The sequence below is a fragment of the Rutidosis leptorrhynchoides genome, chromosome 1 (genome assembly GCF_046630445.1).
Source record: "Rutidosis leptorrhynchoides isolate AG116_Rl617_1_P2 chromosome 1, CSIRO_AGI_Rlap_v1, whole genome shotgun sequence".
Classification (NCBI taxonomy): domain Eukaryota; kingdom Viridiplantae; phylum Streptophyta; class Magnoliopsida; order Asterales; family Asteraceae; genus Rutidosis; species Rutidosis leptorrhynchoides.
This window is the reverse complement of record NC_092333.1, coordinates 469,670,117-469,693,462: the sequence shown is the minus strand read 5'-3', so window position 1 is coordinate 469,693,462 and position 23,346 is coordinate 469,670,117. Positions and strand designations below refer to the sequence as shown.

Here is a 23,346-nt window from a genome sequence, read left to right as displayed (position 1 = left end):
TCAGACCCAACAAACTGGCAACTAGGGCAACAAACTAGTGACCTGTGGTTACAAACTGGCAACCCGGGGTTACAAACTGGCGACTCAGGGTTACAAACTGGCGACCCGGGCTACTAACTAGTGACCTGGACTTGCCAAACTAGCGACTCGAATGAAATCTGACGGTTCGTTTTGCCCGTAAATTGAACTGATGATAGATTGATTTGATACATCTCATCTCCATCTTTCTTTCATTCTCACTCTCAATCACTAGCTAGCTCTCTTTGTTAGTTAGTAGGTTGGTTAGTATGTAAGTAAATAACAGAGGTGTTGCAGGAAAGAAACTCGAGAAGCTTATTGTAATCTCGTTGCTTTCGGCACGTTTATTATATATATATATATATATATATATATATATATATATATATATATATATATATATATATATATATATATATATATATATATATATATATATATATATAAACAAGGTTTGTTATTAATCTCTACTCATTTTCATGCTTATATATAATATGTATGTTAAAATTTTTGTTAATTATAGTATTATAAAAATGGATTAGGATAACTTCTCGTGTTTATTATAATGTAAGTTTATGATGGTTATTTTTGTTTTCATTTAAATCATTATAAGTGTTTGATTCAATTTTTAAAAAAGGAAATGAGACAAAATGGGTTTTTGTTAATTTATATAAAGGTTATCCTATTTGTATTGTGGTTAAATCTGCACAAGTGTTTAACTTTTCTACGTTTTAAAAACGTGATAGTCCTTATCCTGGAAATTGAAAGATTATGTCAGGAACGAAGTATAAGACTCGAGATAAATGTATTTTCAAAAACTACGACATCATGTTGGAGAAATCCGGGGTATTTATGATCTATGAAATTAAATATAATAACAGCACACTTTCAACAAATGGCTTGTTACGCAGCCAGTATCGTTTTCAATTAATTGGTAAAGTTTAACATTGTGGACTTGTGATTGATAGCAGGCTTGATACGCAGCCGATGTCGTTTTCAGTCAACTTACAAATTTCATCATATTATATTTGGAGTCTAAGGTTTTTATAAAATAGTAGTCATTAACACTTATTTTGCATTTAAATGACGAGTATCTATCACTTTATTTATAGCTGAAAATCATTCTCATCTGTTAAATTAATGCTTTCCAACTTAATTTGATAATATGTCATTATTTTTTATCAGTGTTGTCAACATATATAATCTTAGTTGTTACACCCCTGCGGGAATTTTCATAAGAGAATTCGAATTCGTGGGTGGTTGTTGTGGTCGTTCATGTTATTATAATGGATATTCTCCATCATAATAACCCTTATATTTTTATTTATCAATATGACACATTAATTGTTAATGTTTAATTTAAATTTCTTGATAATCAGTTAATAGATAAAAATATATTAAAAAGAATAAAAATGATAGTATTATTTGATACAAAATTAATACAATTCGGGGTGGAACTTATATTTATAATAAACACTATTTAAATTACAATTATCGCAGTTACCTCCGACTTTATTTTCTATGCATTTCTCTTTAGTTGCATTTAGTTCCATATATAAATCACCTACAAGCTATCATAAAAATAACATTAAATATTAATTTGTATAAATAAGTTTCGTTTCAAATTCGACCGTCTTTAAGAATGATAGGATAGGTCATACTTGTTCTATTTACTGTATAAATAATGTACGTATAATTTAGTTCCAAGAGAAAATAAATTTAAAACTACACATGATGTTAGCGAGCGGAACTTACCTCCGCCAAATCACCAATGAACGACGTTAAGAATAAAAATGATTGTACGCCGCCCATCAACTCTGTAATCTAATACACCGCTCCAATACTCCTCGTTTGGTTCCAATACTCCAGCATCAATTCCATCAATTTATTGATAATAATTTAAAAATTATAGTTACATGTAAGTAAAAGGGTCACTTTTATTTTTTTAGGGGGGCCTATAAATTTGATAGACGACATGTTGAAGACCAAGCTAATATAGACTAACTATAGACGCTATTAAAAAGATGATTTTGTTTGTTTATGTTTAGTCAATCATAGTTTGTCAATAAAAATTTTTACGCAATTTAGTATAGTATTATCTAGTGACCCAATCGATTCAAAATCATGACTCTGACTCTATATATGTTATAATAATAACTCATAAATTGAAATGACGTTGTTTCTCCTGAATTTTCCTCTCAATCCAATCCATAAGTTGGATTTCATTACGTAGAAGTTTATGTATATAATTTGTACATATTATAGTGGTGTGGTGTTCCTGTAATCCCTAATTTTATTAGGTTTTTGTGTTTTTTTTATTGGATTTTTTCTATAAAGATATATATATATATATATATATATATATATATATATATATAAGGATTTATGGAGAACTTTTGATTGGAGGGAATCGATAAAATCATGTGTTTTTTCATTTATATAAAAATTGAGACTTCAAATTAATGGTAAATGTCAAAAATAATTATGCGTGTTAATATGTTCTTCAGATTTTCTTCTTACCTAAATTCTTTAAGTATCATCTCCTTATATAACATTTTATATAAGTGTAATAACGGTCAACTTATGATTTATAAAGCTAGAATATAAATATAAATAACATTAAAATTAAGTAATTATTATTTCAAGTTCAGAATATATAGGGTGTACAAGTAAGATTATGATTTTCATTAGTTCGAAACATGGTTTGCATTTCTGGTATCTACCAACTTGTTGACATTCTTCCTTCCAATTTGCCAACAATATTATAGTAGAAGTAGTTAAAAAAGTTCGTTAAAATCTACTGTATTTGGTATTTTGTACAATTAGCTATTCTTGCTATCTATGAAACTTGTAATCACGTAAGTACAGTTTACTTAATTAATTTCATTTATTCGAGTTTCATTTTATATAATTCCATGCCATTTTATATTTTTTTCTCTTCAACTAATTAACAAACAATTATTGAAAGTTGAAACACACTTAATGTAGTTATCGTTCTATTTCTTGCCATTTGTTTTAATGACAATTGTGCGCCGTTGAAAAGAACGTTGTTAGTTTAAAATCTAGAAGTTATTTTTTGACTCTTGAAATTGATGGATGCTGACTTTCTCGTACGAAGCTTCTTGGTTAAAATTACCATTAACGTTGAATATGTGTTGATATCCAGCCATGTAAAGAAGTAATCAAAGAACATCAAATATCCAATCCAATAATGTTACAAACGATAAATCGAATAAAACAAAACCTAACCAAAATAAACAAAATTTAAAACTAGAAATGCATATTATTTAGGTGGTATTTTATATCACAGAAAGAATTATTAGTTGGAGAAAAGGAATAAATAAAATAGTTTAGAATTGGATTATGGACATACACAACTAGGGTGGTGCCTCCCTATTACGTACCAAACGACTCAAATTTTATACGTGAATCACACTCTATAAAAGGCTATTAAATGAACCATACAATCCACACAACTCAAAATTGCACTCTCCCATTACCTAAACAAAATTCTTTCTTCATTCATTTCTTAAACTTTTACTATGAAAATCAATATATATATATATTTAGTAACTTTTGTTGCAAGTATTATGCTTTCTGGGGTGTACGGATACACAAAATCCGAGATTACGTCTTGGTGTAACCAAACACCCCACCCGCAACCATGTGAGCACTTCATGAGTGCTAACCCAAACTATGGCTCAATAAAGCAAAAACCGGATTTTGTAAAAGCTTTATTAAAAGTAACGTTGGAGCGTGCTGAACATGCAGGTTCACACGCTCTAACTCTTGGCCCAAAATGTCGTAACAAGTATGAAAAGGCGGCTTGGGCCGATTGTTTAGAGCTTTATGAGAACACAATTCATTACATCAACAAGACTGTTGATTCCTACCAAAAACGTAGTCAGGTCGATTTGCAGACCTGGCTCAGCACAGCTCTCACGAATCAAGAGACATGCAGGGCTGGATTTCAAGAGCTAGGTGTTACCGATTACGTATTTCCATTGATGAACAATAACGTATCGTCTTTGATTAGCAACACATTAGCAATGAACAAAGGTGATAATTCATCATTTGGTGCACAAATTCCTCCAAAATCGGGGTTTCCTAGTTGGGTGAAGCCTGGTGACCGAAAGCTTTTGCAATCATCGAATCCTCAAGCTAATATTGTGGTGGCTCAAGATGGTTCGGGTAACTTCAAGACTATTGGTGCCGCTATAACTGCTGCAGGAAAGAGGTCTGGAACTGGGCGGTACGTGATTCATGTGAAGGCGGGTGTTTACAAGGAGAATGTTGTAATTGGTACAAAACTAAAGAACATAATGTTATTAGGAGATGGTATTGGTAAAACAATCATAACTGGTAGCAAAAGTGTTGGAGGAGGCAGTACTACCTTCAATTCCGCTACTCTTGGTAAGCTAAGCTATATATTTTTATATGGTTTTTCTTGAACAACTAATTAGTACTAATTCAACTTAACATTTTCTATCACTAAATCCTCAAATCCTTTTTCAGATGCATAGAAACCCATCTCTTTATTCACTATTTACTCGTTCCGTTCCAAAAAGATATCTCATAGAAATTTATATAAATATTGTATTTAACATATGTTTGATAAATACCAGTTAGTAAATTCAGCTGAATTTATTAACATTAACATAAAAATTATTTAAGATAACAAATGATGGTAATTTGGGGAGTGGAAAATTATTTTGGCACTAATATAAATAATAAGACGATGATTAATTATTTTATTTATTTATTTACTTTGGAATGGCTACGTAGAAAGTAATTTTTTTATTACAACTTCTAATAGTCAATAACTATATTATATTCAACCTGGTGTTGTAAGATTCCTTAATTTATAAAACAAAGATTTGGTCGTCGTTGCTAAAGTTTTCTTTGTGATCACCGTGTCGAAAGCACGGAGAAGTAAACTTGGGTGTCAGAAGTATACAAACTAATTAAAAAAAAAAAAAAACGATTTGCAACTACTCAGTTCTAAACTACTACAGTATATTTTAGAACAATACACATTAAAAACAACTCTAATCTAGGAAGCCGCTATAGAATAATATAGAAAGCCTTTAATAGCCTTTAATTAATAACCCAATAAAAATCCAATCCAATTTACAATTAAATCAAAAGGGTCATTTTTCTTTATCGTTATAATTACTATATTTGGAACGAATCATGCACAATCTACAAAACGACTCTTCTAACTTCTCTTTTTATGAGTTTCTAACTTCTCATTTATGAATTTCAGCTGTGGTTGGAGATGGATTTATTGGCCAAGGTATCACCATCAGAAACACCGCGGGCCCACAAAACCATCAAGCTGTAGCAGTCCGCAACGGTGCCGATCTTTCAGTGTTCTACCAATGCAGCTTCGAAGGATACCAAGACACATTATACGTCCACTCAAACCGTCAATTTTATCGTAACTGTGACATCTACGGTACAGTTGATTTCATTTTTGGAAACGCAGCAGTAGTTATCCAAAACTGCAACATTTACGCTCGTGATCCACCAAACAAGACCAACACTTTGACAGCTCAAGGCCGAACCGATCAAAATCAAAACACGGGTATCTCAATCCACAATTGTCGGGTCACTGCAGCCTCTGACTTAACAGGTGTGTCTGGAGTTAAAACATACCTTGGTAGACCGTGGAAACAGTACTCGAGGACGGTTTTTATGAAAACAAACCTCGATAGCTTGATCGATCCTGCAGGGTGGATGCCATGGAGTGGAAATTTCGCGCTTGATACGTTGTATTATGGAGAATATATGAATACTGGATCGGGTTCATCAACCGCGAAAAGGGTGAACTGGAAGGGTTATCATGTAATCACTAGTAGCACCGAGGCAGCGAAGTTTACGGTTGGGAACTTTATTACTGGTGGTTCTTGGTTGCCGGCTACCAATGTTCCATTCACTTCTGGTTTATAATTTATTTGTTTATGTTTATATATTTTACATTACTTATTTAGATTTTTTATTGTGAAGTTTCTTGCACGTTACTTGTTTTTGAATTCCCCATTTGTAATATGTAAAGATGTAAAAATGTTAAATGCCAATTAATTGATTATAATAATTGTTATATATGAAAATGAACTTTCGTTCAATATTGTTTACTTAACTTTTTTTTGTCAGATTTTATATTCAAAGAAAAAGAAAACATGCCAATCAAAAGTATTCCCTAAGTTAGAAAGCCTATAATTCAAATATCCAAACGAATTGAAACCGGTTGATTATAATCAAATTGATTACTCTCTCCCTCTCAAATAAAACACATGGTAGTGTTTTGAACCAATTACCTTAAACTTATACATTACAACAACTAATTTGTGTAAGCATAAGTATAAGTATATCTTGAAAAAGAAAAAAAGTAACACATAAGCTGTAAAGTTTTTCGATAACCTAATTGACCAAAAAAATGAGTGGAGTGAAAAAATCGTACACTATTTTCATTCTGAAATTCATTCATTTGACAGAATAATCAAAGATACCTTGCCTTAAGACCTTGAAATTATGTTGTGAATTAGCTCGATCGAAATAGCAAGCATTGGTTACCAACACCACAGATCAACACAACAACTGCGTCTTTTTTCAAAAAAGTACCCAATCGCTAATGTTCTCACACTATCATTAACCTGTTATCAAAGATTACGTATATAAAATCTCATCAATGACTTAGGTATGAATTCACTCGTAGTATATGAAGACTTTCAAGTTAAAATGTAAAATTAATGAACAAAGTTCTAGCCAACCAAACTTACCCGACCCGTTTTCAACTCCGGGTCATTTCAACTGCTACTAAAAAATGACCATTTCAACCCTGACTCATTTCAAGCGGTCTAGTTTCAATGACTTACACAACTTGTCCAACTGCCCATTTTGTCACCACAACCTAAAACAAATACAAAAAGGAACATAAAATCAAATATTACATAATCATGATATTTGGCAATAGAAATGCAAATATTGGATTGCAAATGAAAAAGGAAATTTCCTTTTTATTTAAAATTTAAGCTAAGAAAAAATAAAAATAAAGGCAAAAAGATACTGGATGCACACATTGAGGGATGGCAGTTAGATCATACAACTTATCTTTCATCATGCCATCACCATCATTAGATTCAAGCATTCCAGCGAATGATACAGATTATCTCTTGTAGTAGCCTTTGGCTGAATATTTGAATTTCGCCTTACTTCACCTTGATGAGACAGTTGTAAGCCAATTCTTCTTCACGACCATTTCTATCCCCTAAAAACTACAAAAGAACATCATGGGATAAGTGAATGTTTTAACTTTTTAAATGGCATTAGCCTGCAATTTCAACCAATGTGAAAGCGGCACAAAACCAAAAACATCTATATGAACTAAGGGGTTAGAGATATTTTCTCTCCTTAAATTGCATGAAATTAATATGAGAGGTGACAAAATAGTTGTTTCTTCTACCCAGAAATATAGCTATCTTTTAATTCAGAACATGAACCCACAAGCAACCTCAATTATTGTGTATAGTCTTTGATGGAAACTAAGAGTTATTGCGATACAAATATTTGGTTGGATTAAATAACTAACCTTAATGAAAATCTTGGACCTGGCTAACGATGACGAAGGCTGCTAAAACTAATAAACCAAAAAGAATCACCGCTCTAAGCTGCAACAACAGCAGCAGCAGATCCAGTGACGGTAATTCCGACCAAAAATGCAGCTGCAAATATCGATCCAACCGTCCAAATCAAAATCTTACGGCTGACAATAACACGACCGAGTTCAACATAAGCAATAAATGAACAAAAAGCTTCTTAAATCGATTTCCATCGATAATGACGGTCATATGTGTTTTACCAATAAGTGGACATAAGCAATCAAAAGTCCTAATCTTAGAAATAATCAAAACCTAAAAGAAGCAAAAACAGAAACAGAAACCTTCGATCTCCTTGAATGAATATCTATTGGTAATGACGGTCCCGTGATTTATCAATAAGTGAACATAATTAATCAAAAGCCCTAACTTTAACCTTGAATAGATACCCAGATGGTTTGACAATGACGATCATGTTTTTCTTTTTTGAGCGGCGTATCTGTTTTTTTTTTTAGTCTCTATAAAAGATGCAAATGGGGAGTCACTTGTGTGATATTGTGGTATCAAAAAACAAACATTTACTAAACATAAAGTATTAAATCAACTAATTAGTAAGCTATATGGTAAACGATTACTAAAGCATATTAATAGTTATGTTTATTCAACTATCAGTTTCTCATCTACAACTGATAGTTAAGTTTATTCATGTATTCAAAGCCAATACTCTTATTGCGTAAATAAGAATACGACTAACATACCTTCATCAAATTGAAGACGCCATACAAACTCCTTCATGCCTGTAAACACAACCTTATCTTTTTTTGATTCTTCATTTTCCATCCATTGGACAACGAAGTTGCTTTAAAATTCCTCAAAATTAGCCGATGACAAATTACAGGAACTTAAAATGATTTGATAAACAACAGCTTACCGGCTTTCAGTTAGAGTTCTCATAATCGGTTTTCGATGATGATTTTGATAAGTCTCGATGATTAGGGCTAAATTTTACTTCACAAAACATGAAGAAAAAAAAAACGTTAACATTCTTCACGATCAATATTATCTTGATTGCTATTTTTGTCGATCGTTTTTCCGCCTAAATAATAACATTCATCACGAAGTGTCTTTTTTAAATGTTAATATTTTCGTGTGATCTTGATGCCTGAAAAAAAATTCCAAAAAAAAACGAAAAAAATATTTTGCTCCCCCCGATTGGTTACTTCCCCATTGATCCTGCCTATATATATATATATATATATATATATATATATATATATATATATATATATATATATATATATATATATATATATATATATATATATATATATATATATACATATATATATACACACACACACACACATATATACACACACACACACACACACACACACACACATATATATATATATATATATATATATATATATATATATATATATATATATATATATATAGGGTGAAGATCCATGGAGAACTAGGGTATGTAGAGAACCCAAGGAACTGAGATATGCGGAAGGGTAGTTTCGACATTTCACCCTTAAAAATATGCCGCTCCGTATCGATCAAATCTGTAACAGACTGAAACCCGGGCTAGTTGTAAGTTGCCTATTTTGCCCTTAGGGTTTGTGCTTAGTCTTAAGTGCTTTTATTTTAATTATTTTATTAGTGTTTTATTATAATTGTGTTGTGACCAGTTTGTGACAAGGGTCCCAGAACAGGTTTGTTTATTTTAATTGGACCTCGTTTGGGTTACCTAATCTTGTGCGAAAGATATCAGATAACTGGTAAATACCCGTGTGTTGTGTGGTATGAGGTTTTAACCCCAAATTAAGTGTGAGACCAGCTAATTTCCTTTCAATTGCTCCTGAACCTTCCTCCCACTCTCACTCTCACCTAACCTCATCTTCATCATCTCAAACAACCCTAAATCATTTGATCTCGAATTAAAGCTTGATTTTGTGTCAAATCGTTCCTTGTGTCATTGTGATTCTAACAAGGTAAAGTTTGTAAGATTTCATGATCAAATATGTGATTAAATGGGTTTTTAAGTTAGTTTTTGTTAAAATGGGGTTTTGTGTCAAATTGGTTCAATTTGTTGTTGTTTGTGCATAAAATTTATGTATTTATGTTTTTAAATGTCTAGTGTAAAAGATGTAACTAGTTTGGAGGTCAAAAATGCGTCCAAAGTTGAGATTTGGTGATTTTGAGTTGAAACCCGTCACTTTGCTGCTGTTGCAGCTGATGAACTACCTTCGGCCGATGGTCGTTGACCATCGACCGATGGAGAGGACGATCGGCCGATGGACGAGACCATCGACCGATGGTGTATGATTTCTGACCAGCGAATGTAATTTTGACGATCGACCGATTGGGGGAGACCATCGACCGATGGTGTGTTGACGATCGGCCGATGGATGGGACCATCGACCGATGGTCTTAGACAGTGAAATTTTTACTAAGTGTTGAATTATAGCTGTTATGCTGCTCGTTTGTATTTTGGTGTTCAGGATGTAAATTTTGAAAGTGCATAAGTGTTAAGCATGAAAATTTTAGCGGACGCAAATTTTTACTAATTTGCTATAATTCGCTGTCAGTGTGTCTAATCTTGATGGGAACACTATTCTAACTTAGTTTTTGCTGTTCTCAGAAGATAAGGACAAGGAGGAAGCTCAGAAATAATAACTGAGCAGTTGCTGGTAATTGGTGAGTGTGTCTATCTCCGGATAGAGTTTAAGTAGCATATCATGCTACTGTGGTTGACTCTTTTTACCATGCATAGTGTAAAAATTGCCATGTTAGATTAATATAGTATGCCTGATGTTGTATGTGAATTATGTGTACACTATGTGAATGGCACCAGTCGGGCCTAGGGAGACTAGGGACTCGAGACCGTGCCTAGGAGAGGTTAGAGTCCATATGAGGTCAACCGAGCCTAGGGGAGGTTGGGTCCATAGGCTACTGATTGTGGAGTATAGTGTGAATGATGCATCCCCTACATCTGGATAACTATACTGTGAATTGAGTAGCAGGGACTATCGGTAGACTCAGGCCCGATCAGCTGGGAGTCGTGTGCTCGTACAAGACGCTGATCCTCGTATTGTCTTATTGTATGCTAGTTGGTAGTTAGCAGGTATTGTTGATGTATATAGCTTGTGTGTGGCTTAAGCTATATCTGTTTGATAGATTCCATTCACTTAGCGGTGCTCTAATCCCCCACATATTCTCCCCTTGCAGGTTTAGGTACTGCTAGTCGGGATGGGTGCTATTGTAGAAGACATGTTTGACAACCCAACTCTGATGTGGACTTTTGTATAAATAATGTTTTGTAATAATGTAACACTGCTGTGTAAGCTTAAACTTAATTATACGGTTTAATGTAATGACGTGACTTATATTGTGTTTATTATTAAAGTCTTCGGCTGTGTATAAAAAAAATGGCCTGTGTTACAAAATCGTTTCCCCCAAATTTCAACAGACATAAATTTTGACCTAATTTTTGATATCAATCAAACGTTCCCCAATTTAAACAGAGATCAATCTAAAATCACAAATCACAAATGACGAAGATGAAAAATAAATCTTTAAATGAATCTGAATCAATTAGTTCAAGTTCGTATAAAAAGAGGCGATTAAGCGTATCAAATAACGAAAGTGTTTGTGAAATGTCTGTTGATCATTCTGATGGTGTTAAAGACAATTCTACTGATGTTGAAGCTTCTTTTCAATATATAGATGGTTCTCAAGGTAAGTTCACCTAATAAAATCACCTAAAATAATGTTGAATTATACATATATTTTGAACTAGTTAATTAATCTCTTTTGTTTGTATCACCTAGTTAAAATCATCTAAAAAGCTTATTAGGTCAATCTGCATGCATGTTGAATCAATCTGCAAGTATGTTGGGTCAATGTCCAAGAAGGTTTGGTCAATCTGCAAAAGCAGGTTGAGTCAATCTGCACGCTGGTTGAGTCAATCTGCAAGCAGGTTAAGTCAATGTGCAAGCAAGTTGGGGTAAAATACAAAAGCAGATTTGATCAATCTGCAAAAAGCAGGTTTAGTCAATCTGCACGCAGGTTGGGTCAAATCTGCAAGCACGTTTAGTCAATCTACATGCAGGTTGGGTCCAATGCACAAGCATGTTTGGTCAATCTGCAAGCAGGTTGGGTGAATTTCCATCTAGTGAATTCACCTTCACCTTTGTTTATAATGTATTATATATGGTGTATTTGAACTATTTAAAAACCTCAATATGTATCTAACACTTCATTCTGTATCTTGCCAAACTTGAAATTTTGTATTAATCTGCAAACATTTATTTTTCAATCACCTAAAAAATGACATATGCTATAATTGAAATTGACCTTCACTTACTATATTCACTTTCACCCTTGACCTTCGCCTTCATCTATCAGTCTGTATCTATAATTGTCAATCTGTATGTGAAAAAATACAGTTTGAACATACTTAAGTGTATAAATATTGTTGTTATATATGTATATAAATCTGCAAGCAGTTCGGGTCCAATGCACAAGCAGGTTGGGTCCAATGCACAAGCAGGTATGGTCAATCTGCAAAGCAGGTTTAGTTTATCTTCACGCAGGTTGGGTCAAATTTGCAAGTAGGTTGAGTCAATCTGCACTTAGATTGGGTCCAATGCGCAAGCAGGTTTGGTCAATCTGCAAGCAGCTTGGGTCAATGTCCATCTAGTGAATTCACCTTCACCTTCGTATATGTATATATTTGTTTTCACATACTGCACTCAGCTTGGGTCAATCTACACTTATGTTGGGTCCATCTAGTCAAGTCACCTTCATCTTCACCTTCACCTTCGCCTTCGTATATGTCCATCTAGGGTATTCACATTCAGTTTGGGTTATATATGTGTGTGTTTGTGTATATATATATATATATATATATATATATATATATATATATATATATATATATATATATATATATATTTTTATTTTTTTATTTTTTTTGCAGAAACAAAACAAAGTGATTCTGATGCTATATCCTTGTACAAATCAGAGGGTAAAAGCAAAGGAAAAAAGAAGAATATGGAAGTGAGTTTCAGATTAAAAGTCACGAATAATTCAAAGACAAAGAGTAAATTTACAAACAGAAAAAAGAAAACAAAAGTTACAACGTATAAACCAAAAAAAAAAAAAAAAACAAGAATCTATTGATACGAGGCAAAGTCCAAAGTCATTATTTAAAGTTATAGAAAACTTAAGTGATGAACAGAAAAAAGATATGATTGATATGGGATTTCAAAGTTTGATACCTTTTAGAATTAATAAATTACCTGGAAGATTGTGTTTATGACTTGTTGAAAGATTAAATGCAAGAGAGTTGAAACTTGATTTAGGGTCGGTAGTTCTTCAAATTACGAAAGAAGATGTATATGATATACTTGGATTCCCAAGTGGAGAAATACATGTAAATGCCGTAGACAGAGCAGGTATCGGTACAACATGGTTTATTAATAAGTTCAGACATCAATTTCAAAAAGTTGCTAGAAAAACACAAAGGATATTTGTCACAAGTGTTCAAGATTCAATTATGTCTAGTAAAAATGGAGGATTTGATTTTAAATTGAAGATATTAGTATTGATAATGACAATAATGGCAGAAGGTGTTAAAAGTAACTCTGTAAATCAAAAATTCCTCCCATCAATAGCTACAATAGATAATGTGATAAAAATGGATTGGTGTGGATATATTATTGATTGTCTGAGAAGAAGTAAAGATGATTGGTGCGCGGATAAAAGTAAAAATTGGTATGTTGGTCCTTTGACGTTTTTGGTGGTGAGTATTTATTTACTACTTTTTTATGAGAATAATTAATTATTCATACATATAGAAACCAAAAAATCTTACAACTTGTTTACATATCGTTTCTTTTAGGTCTGGTACGTTAGTAAGACTTCAATGACAGATCAACATGGTGACAAGGCAAAACCTGAAATAATGAACTGGACAACTAATATGTTGATGCAAAGAGAACAAGATGAGCTAAACAATGGTGGTTTTGGGAATGAACGTATCTTAAAGAATTTATCTAATATGAAACAAATAGTTGTTTATAGTCCACCTACAATATTACAAGATGAAGATAAAGGTATATATTTCAATATTTTGAAAAATTGTTTGCTTTAAAAAAGTATTTGAAAAATTAAATAGCAATTTATTAGGTGCATTTTAGGAATATGTGAAAAACTGTATTTGCAAAATAAGTTTCAAAAAAATAATAATTGAATATGATGTTGCAGGGAGTTATTATGATGATGATGATGATGATGATGATGATGATGATGATGGATTGGGTGAAGACAATGAAGACACGGGTAACGGTGATGATGGAATGATTCATTCGGGTAATTGATTTGTTGAGCCAAAATTGTTTTTCTTAAGAATGATTCATATGCAGATTAAACCCAAAATCTACTTGCAGATTAAACCCAAAGTCTGCTAGCAGATTGACCCAACCTGCTTGCAAAATAAATCCAATCTGCTTGCAAAATAAATCCAATCTGCTTGCAGATTGACCCAACCTGCTTGCAGATTAAACCCAATCTGGTTGCACATTGACCCAAACTGCTTGTAGATTGACCTAAACTGCTTGTAGATTGACCGAACCTGCTTGCAGGTAATTGATTTTCAATTAAATATTACAATATTATTCTGTTATTTGCAAATTCATTTTCAAGTATTATTCTGTTAATCTACACTAAAAAATTAAATTGCAATTTAATTATAGTTGACGATAAAGAAGTATCTAGAACTTACGAAAGTGAAAGTGAAGAATCAAATGATTGAGAAAATATGATTAATTTGAATGGTAATGATGATGATTCTGTCACAGAAGAAACAGAGGTAAAAAAACAAAGTCATATTTGAATTTATTTATAATTATAAATGGGTTTATGTATAATAGACATTTAATAATGTTCTTCACTGTGCAGGAGTATGATTGTGGTGTGATAAAATCATTGTCCACAATAGTAACTGAAAAAGGTAATGAGTTGCTACAAAAAAATGGAAAGTACATTGAAATACTATCCAAATGATGTCAAAATACATGGTGTAGTGGACTCGGTTAAAAGTGAAATAATTAAATATGTCAACCAATATATAAAAAGGTTGAATTTGTTGAATATCAAAAAAGGAAATTGCAATACAGATAATTTAATCAATGTAGAGTGTTTGAAAGACAATGATAAAGTTGTTGAGATAGAAACAAGAGTTGAAGAATCTGCATTTTTGAGAGAAGAAAATGTGAATATAGTTGCAAATAAAAGTCATCTCTACATCAGATGATATATGAGTCGAAGCTGGCATTGCAACGGATATTGCAGCAGCTAAGGTGTATGCACAAGTTAATGAGGTGAAGCAGATGGGAAATGGAACAAATGAAGAGTGTTTGAAACTTGATGATAAATGTGCTGAGATAGAAACAAAAGTTCAAGAATATGCCATGTTGAGTGAAGAAGATGTGAATATACTTGCAAATAAAAGTCAATCTGCATCAGATAGTTTATGGGACGATGCTTGTATTGCAGCAGATATTGCAGAAAAAAAATGCACAAGAATCATCATCCAAAAAGCAACTAGAAATTGTGTTCAAACCTGCAGAATTATCATTTTCACCAACATTCAGTCTAGGGTTTGGATTTTCTAAAGAAAACAATATCCAAAAAAATGAAAAATCTTCAGACTTGCAAAAACAAAGAAAGTTGTCAATGGAAGATGATGTTCAAAGATCAAAAATGAATATGGTGGATAGTGAAATTGGCAAACCTCATGAAAAGAAGTTTGATGCTCATGATAATACAAGAGGAGATAAACAACCATTATTGATATCGAAATCAACGTTGTACAATAGACATGTGTACATTAATTCTAAAATAACAGCAATTGAGATGAAATTGGGTAAAGCAATTTTTTCCGGTACGCCATCACCCCAGTAAGAATCCAAAAATAAAAAACGCTTAAAATATAATAAAATTGTTTTATTCTTTATAATAATTTTGTATGTATGCAATTTTAAATGTAACAGTGATATTATGTTCTCGCACACAAGTGGAGTTTTTTGTACACAAGTAGTAATGGAGAGCCTAATACCAAATTCAGAAGTGCATGTTGGTGTTATTGAAGCTTGGAGTTTGATTTTGAATATTGAGGAGAAAAAAAAGAAAGAGGGAATATTAAGAAGATTACTATGTAACACAAGATGTTTTGTAAGTATCCTTGTAAGTATCTTATTTCAATCTGCACATAAATTGACCTTCAATATGTCCAATTTTGACCTTCAATCTGCTAAATTTTAAGCTTGAATCTGTTAAATTTTGTAAGAATTGAATTTGTTCAATTCGAACCTTTAATCTGTTCAAATTAACCTTGAATCTGTGAAATTTGACTTTCAATTTGTTATTTTTGACCTTGAATCTGTTCAAATTTGGCACACATTGAAAACTCAAAAACTGTGCACAGATTGAAATAACAATCTTGCCTAATTTGTTATAGACTACCTTTATACTCTGTAAACATAAAATGATTCAAATGAATATGTTACTATATCAACAAAATAAAACATTTAAATTAGTTAATTTTTACAGACTGATGAAATGTTGAAAGAACTTGATCAAGATATATCGAAAGGATATGTTACTATATCAACAAAATTTGAAGAAGAAATGGATGCTTGGTTAAGTCTAATGGAATATTCACTAGAAAAAGCAGATGTGGTTCGTTAAATATATATGTATATTTAATATTTTTATTTATTAATTAATGAAGTATAAATCATGATGAATAATTTTATATTTCAAACAGATCATATTCCCTATTCTGTTGAATCATCAGTATTTCTTGACATGCTTCAATATGCAAACCAACAAATGCTATGTTATTGACAATTTGGATTATGAAGATGTGAGAGATAATATACACATCAAATTTAAGAAAAGAACGGGAATTTTGGTAAGTATTTATATAGCTAACTTATTTTTACATATTGAACAATATTTTTAAAATTTAATTGTTTTTATGCAGGGTAAACTGCTGGTGGGATACTGTAAAAATAAAAAACATCCAAATATTGAGAAACTTAATTTTGAAAAATTTGGGTTAATGGATTTGCCATGGAAGATAAGAGGTCATGTTGTTGATTGTGGTATATTTTTGATGAGACATATGGAGACCGACATGGGGACTTCATTTTCAAAATGTAATTGTGGATTTAAAAATGGAATAGTGCTAATGGAATAACTGAATAGTCTTCGTTACAAATATTTACATAGAATCCTAACTTGTAACCAGAATACGAAGTTAAATACAATAGAAATTCAGATGAATGTTTATGATGGAATGTCAAGAAAAGCTAAATTGCAGATGGAGCGAAATGCATTCAAGAGAATTGAGAAAAGACGAAAGAAATATGGTTAGATAGTAGTTCATTTTGGTTGAGAAGTTTGTTAATTACTTTAAAAACCAGTTATCTATCATGTTAATATTACTATTTTGTTAGAATGATTTGTTTTTGTTTTTATTTTAATCATTGTTGTTTCATTCTGTGTATTTATTTTAATCATTGTTGTTTCAACATGCAAGCAAGATGGGTCATTCTGCAAGCAGATTTGGTCAATCAGCAAGTAGATTGAGTCAATCTGCATGCAGTTTGGGTCATTCTGCTAGAAGATTTGAAGCAGAGATTGGGTCAAATCTCGTTCAAATCTTGGTTATCATAAAAATTATACCAAAAAGGTCAACGAAAGTCAACCACTGAGAACTCTCTGAGTTCTCCGAGAACTTCTAGAAATGATTCCACTGAGAACTCATTGAGTTCCAATTTCTTCAACCTTGATGCTAGTATATTATGTCATCAGGTCGCCTTGCTCTACTTCCTCATGACAATCGCCTTTTGTTAATACTAGTATATTATCTTGAAAACATATTAGATTGGTATCTTGAAACATATTAGATTGGTATCTTGAAAATATATTAGATTGGTATCTTGAAACATATTAAGACACATTTCACCAAAGTTTTAATACTTGAACTTCAACATCCATTCAGTACACAAAAAACGTTGTTACAAAAAACAACATATCAAAATAGTTTTCATTCCTAGAACATAAATAAAATATATAACAACATATTATACACCTACATAGGTTCAAAAAAATACATAATTAGACATTCCTAAGACATAAAAGCTAACTGTCCCAAATATATTTTAAACCATACATTAGTAACAACTACATCAATATACTTGTAAACGACCCCCAAACGAAACTTGTCAAACTATTCATTGTTGTTATCCATTTAACTAATGGATTCTCTTTTTCTTCCTCTTCACATCCGACATAAAAAACTTTTTTTCACACATGTTGTACGTTATAACTGCTTCATCATATGGCTTCACTTTATTCTTACTTTTGAAATTAGTCCACCCACCTGATACAGCAAAGTTTGGTTTTTTCTTATCTTTTTCTGTTATCAATCGACACTTGAACTCTACTCCTTTATCATTCACTAAAAAAACTTTCATCCCAGCTTTTAGGTGTGGCACCATCACAAACTCATTTGGTAACCGCTATATGAGAAAAATTAAGGATTACAAACTTGGCGATTCTATATGAATAATAGTTTATTGATAAATGAAAAAATTGAATCAACTAACTTACCCATGTTTTTCCACGTTTTACCGTCACTGTAACGCTAATTTCATCATCAGACAAGTCATCATCAGATGAATCACTATCTTCAAGATTTGCTATGTTACCTATAAAACCATAATAACTGTCATCAAAATCTGATGACAGTTCAATTCCTTCAATACTCTTTTGTTTTGTCTGCAACTGCTTATTGTTTGCAACACACTTAGTTGAATTAGATGCCATTGAAAAACAACATGTTTAGTGGCAAAAAAGAATGCATAATGAACATTGGTGTCTATACATAATTAAATAACAAATCAACTGCTTATAAACGATAAACATTTACACCAATATGTCAAAAATGAACCCTAAATTAGTTTACGATTAAATCAGTAACAACATTCTTGAACTGAAGTGTAAAAAGTAATAAAATTACCAGATATTATAGGTGATTTTATAAGGTGAATTCACTAGATGTAAGTACATTGAGGAGAAGCATATGAGAAAATGGAGCAAAATGAAGTGTGTCTGAAACTTGAATGTCAATCTTGGCAAGATACAGACTAAAAGTCATTTTTGTACATATACAGGCATAAAGTGTAAGATACAGATTAAGGTGAAGGTGAATTTACAAAATATCATAGGTGATTTTACAAAAGCATATATTGTGTTAGTAAATATAATTAGTTACATAACATCAAGAATATAGATTATATGTTAAGTGTATAGATTAAAAATTAATTTTATGGGTTGTGAGCAGGTTGTTTCAATCTGTAACCAGGTTGGGTTCAATCTGCAACCAGGTTGGGTTCAATCTGCAAAGCAGATTAGGTTCAATCTGCAAGCAGATTGGGTTTAATCTGCAAGCAGGTTGGGTCAATCTGCAAGCAGGTTGGGTCAATCTTCAATCTGCAAGCAGATTGGGTCAATCTTCATTCTGCAAGCAGGTTGGGTTCAATCTGCAAGCAGATTGGGTTCAATCTTCAACCAGGTTGGGTTAAATCACAACAATAGTAAAAAAGAATGCATAATGAACATTGGTGTCTATACATAATTAAATAACAATCAGCTGCTTATAAACGATAAACATTTCCCCCAAATATGTCAAAAATGAACCCTAAATGAACCCTAAATTAGTTTACGATTATATCAGTAACAACATTCTTGAACTGAAGTGTAAAAAGTAATAAAATTCCTCTTATGTTTATAATCACTAAATGAACTCTAAAATTAGTTTACAAGCATTATATTAGTAAACCATCACAAAAGAACCCTAAATTTCAAAATGCAAACTTTATACTACAGTTGTGGAAATTTCAAACAGCACTTTGTAAAATCAATAACGACCTTGTAAAATCGAACTTACACTGAATCGAAGATGGACTTTGTAATCAATTGGAACAGTTTACCTGATTTCGTCGTGGAAGCTTGGAAGGCAATGTGTGGAGTTGACAAGCTTTTGGAAGCAAAGAGATATGGCAGGTGAAGGTGTAAATGTGTGGGGGTGAGTAGATATTTTTTGTCAAATATATATAAAAAATTGTGTGTAGTTGGGCCGTTTTTGGGTGATTTTGAAACTAAAATTGTGTTCTATGGGCCACAATGTGTAATTGGACTATAAAGGATTATTTAATATGGGCCATGATTTCTGCATGACTGTTATATAGTTGCTCACAATAACCATAACCATAAACTTAATTTTGAAGCTATACAACTCAGATTGGTTTGTTGATGTTTTGTAACTAATTATATGTTTTTTTTTTTGGAGAATTCACATTGTAAAATCACCTATGATATCTAGTAAATTCACCTTCACCTCAATCTATATCTAACACTTCAGTCTGTATGTGTACAAAAATGACTTTTAGTCTGTATCTTGCAAAAATACTAGAATAGCTTAGCGTTGAGCGATTGGTTGGTACCTATTAAAATTTTACCTTTATCTTCTAAGTCCAGTACATCTATTAAACATTAATAAATTGTATACAAATTTAAAGAAATTTAAAAAACATTCATTAGGATGACATAATTCAGCCTTGATACTAGGAACGGTTGGATAGCCTGCAAAAAAAATTTTTTTTAATATTTACAGTCTAGCAAAATTGTAGATATACGAAATTAAAAAATATATATATAGATAGATCGTAGATCTGCCAACTTAGTTGTGCCATTTTTTTATTGAACCCAATCTGCTTCAAATCTGCATGTAGATGATTCAATCTGCTTACAGATTGACCCAATCTGCTTGCAGATTGACCCAATCTGCTTGCAGAATGACCCAATCTGCTTGCAGAATGACCCAATCTGCTTAAAGAACGACTCAATCTGCTTGCAAGTAATTGATTTTGATTATGTTTGTTAAAAATATGTATAAAAGATTAAGAATCAGATTATATCAATAAAGTAACTTGATAAACACAGGAAACGAATTACATTTTACATATCCTTAGTATTCAAACGCTAGGTAATGATAGTAGATTTACTTACTGAAAAAAGTGATGATGAACAAAAAAATTAAAACACTTCATTATCAGAAAATAAGTAGTTTATTTAAACATACTGAAAAAAGCAGAAAAATGAACCAGACATACATACTTTAGCATGTAATATAAATTGAAAAGCTAGGATGGATTATTTGAAGTACTTTTTAGACATCTGTTCGTTATCCGGTTATGATTTTACCTTTCTGTTTATCTAGCAAATCTTTAAACTTGTTTCTCATTGCTTCTTTCTATACTCCCTTCTTCTTCAACAATTTGACCATTTCTTCAGCATTTATATCATTTAATTTTTGATACTCCAGAATAATCTTATAAGATAGTTCTTCCAAATCAGGAAACTTTTTTATCATATACAATTTGTCGACCACGCTTTTTATCAATTATTTTCTGAACAAAAACGCATCTTCTTTCTTGCATTCTTTTAACAAACCAATACAGTGAAGTGCATGCTGCTCACTAAGAGTGTTCACACTTTGAAAGCACTCAACACCATTTTTATCTTCGTAGTATAAGCCCTCAAAGTCATCAGTCTTAACATACACCTTATCAACAAAAGTGATTTCTTTAGGTACTGGATGCTTTATATATGATTCTTTCTCTATAGCTAATCCAGCAGATTTTTTTCTTATTGTAATTTTGTTTGCCATACACCATGCCTTGAACTCTTCTCGAGTAATTAGATTCAGTTTGTAAGAGATTTGAAACAGCCTCAAAATCTTGTGTACAACAACAGTCTTCATTACATTATCTTCTATATTCTTCACATGGGTATTGATAAACTTCCATTCCTTTAAACCAAGTAATTGCAAATCGTCTAAACTAGTCTTTTCAGTCAAACCTTTTGATAAGATAACTCAATCATAACTTGATCTCTATTCCACGAATAAAAGCAACCCTCGATTTTGTTGGGATGCTTACATTTTAAAAACTTCTTTCTCAATTGCACTTCAACGTTGAATAGATCTTGCAGCCACTTTACTTATCGATCATCGTATCCAAAATGACTGCTACTTTCATCTTCTTCTTTCACTTGTAAAAACTTCAATGCTTTAGCACTCTGAATATCAATATCCAAGTTATTGCTGTGAAAACTTTTAATTTTTGATGGTGATTCATTGATAAATTCTTTTAATTTCAAACCATCCTTAAAAATAGCATCCATGGAATTATCATTAATCACATCTTGTTTACTGTCAGATGATGCCTCTACTTTAGCAATCACACTAGCATAGAATTCCTATGAGGTATGGTTAGTTTTGATGGGTTCTTGACCAAACGGATTTCCTTGCATAAATGTTTTAATATCATCAGATAATGCGAATTTCTCTAGCCAATTACGAAGATCTCCATTATGTCCTGTGAAATCAAATTGTTTTTATGAGAAGCACAACATTTTTCACAATGGCTGTTAGGAGACAGCGATTAAATTTTCATACCCAAACTACTATCTTCTATTATTTCAACTTTCCAAGGATGGGGGAATATTCCAGTATGGGGCTGAAAATTTTGAGATCATGCTTAGGAAACTAACAATTAATAATTAATAGTAATAGGTGAATTAAATTTAAAACAAATAATTGAATAAAGGTAGCTTACAGGGTTGCATATTGCCTTATAAGGACTGTCGTCTATAAGTATCGTGTTTAATTGATTGTACTCTCCTTTGTCCCAAATTTTCTTCAACTCTTTCAAAAAAATTTCTTTATTGGGATTTTCAAGAGTGTAAGAAGCTGTTCTTGTACAGTGAGATTGGTCCTGCAACAAATAAAATGCAGATTTAACATTCATGAAAAATACAGATTGACATTGAATTTATATACAGCTTGAGTTTCAGTGTATGCAGATTCACATTCATATATTACGAGGAAAATACTTCCTTACCCAGCAAAATTGAAATTCAATATTTGCACTTTCCTGCAGATGTTGAACAATCGGATCCAAATTGTGACTGTAAGAAAAATTTTAACAACATTTGAATTGAAAAATGATAAACAAATAAATTAAGATATATTTTATTTTTTAAATGTTATGATTCAAAAATAAATTACCATTGCATTGACGACCAAACACCTACATTGAATTTCTCGAAGCAGAATTTCAAAAAATCATCACAATGTGGTCTCTTATAAATTGGAATATTATCATACACAAATATATTTATATGGTACATACAAAATAAGTATATATTCATAATATAAAGTTAAAAAGTAATGAATAATTATAACCTGGTTTTCCATTTCTTGTAAATAAGTCTAGTTTCCTTGTTGGATCTTTGCAAGGTACTGTGTGAATAAGTAACCCGTTCACATCTAACACAATAAGTTTCTTTTTATCACTTGAAAAACAAGTATCTTTATTTCGAATTTCAATGACATCATCCATGCTAGAGTCAACATCCATGTTATCACCCGAAATCTGCATTGAAGAAAAACATTATTCGGAAAAAGTGATAGATCCAAAAGACTAAAAAATTGAAGACACGGGTAGTGGTGGTGATAGATTGGATAATTGATTTGTTGATTGTAAACATAAGGATATTAAACCCAAAAACTATTTGC

At 31.8% G+C, this 23,346-nt stretch overlaps 1 protein-coding gene and 1 long non-coding RNA gene across 4 annotated transcripts; one reads left to right on the top strand and one right to left on the bottom strand.

The window, feature by feature from the left end:
• Positions 1-3,912: 3,912 nt before the first annotated feature.
• On the top strand, positions 3,913-6,092 carry LOC139874579 (pectinesterase 2-like). The gene is made up of 2 exons (XM_071861992.1): positions 3,913-4,431; positions 5,285-6,092. Exons 1-2 carry the CDS (start codon positions 4,026-4,028, stop codon positions 5,968-5,970), a joined length of 1,092 nt encoding a protein of 363 aa, XP_071718093.1. The 5' UTR covers positions 3,913-4,025; the 3' UTR covers positions 5,971-6,092.
• A 208-nt stretch (positions 6,093-6,300) lies between these two features.
• LOC139874568 (uncharacterized) lies at positions 6,301-8,505 on the bottom strand. Of its 3 annotated transcripts, none has more exons than XR_011767883.1 (5): positions 8,375-8,505; positions 7,610-7,742; positions 7,099-7,295; positions 6,801-6,931; positions 6,301-6,674 (listed from the first exon to the last, which is right to left on the bottom strand). It is a non-coding gene; the product is annotated as an uncharacterized lncRNA (long non-coding RNA). The 3 variants fall into 3 exon arrangements; XR_011767882.1 differs by having other exon boundaries at positions 7,610-7,783; positions 8,375-8,444; XR_011767884.1 differs by having other exon boundaries at positions 7,125-7,295; positions 7,610-7,783; positions 8,375-8,444.
• Between the last annotated feature and the right edge of the window lie 14,841 nt (positions 8,506-23,346).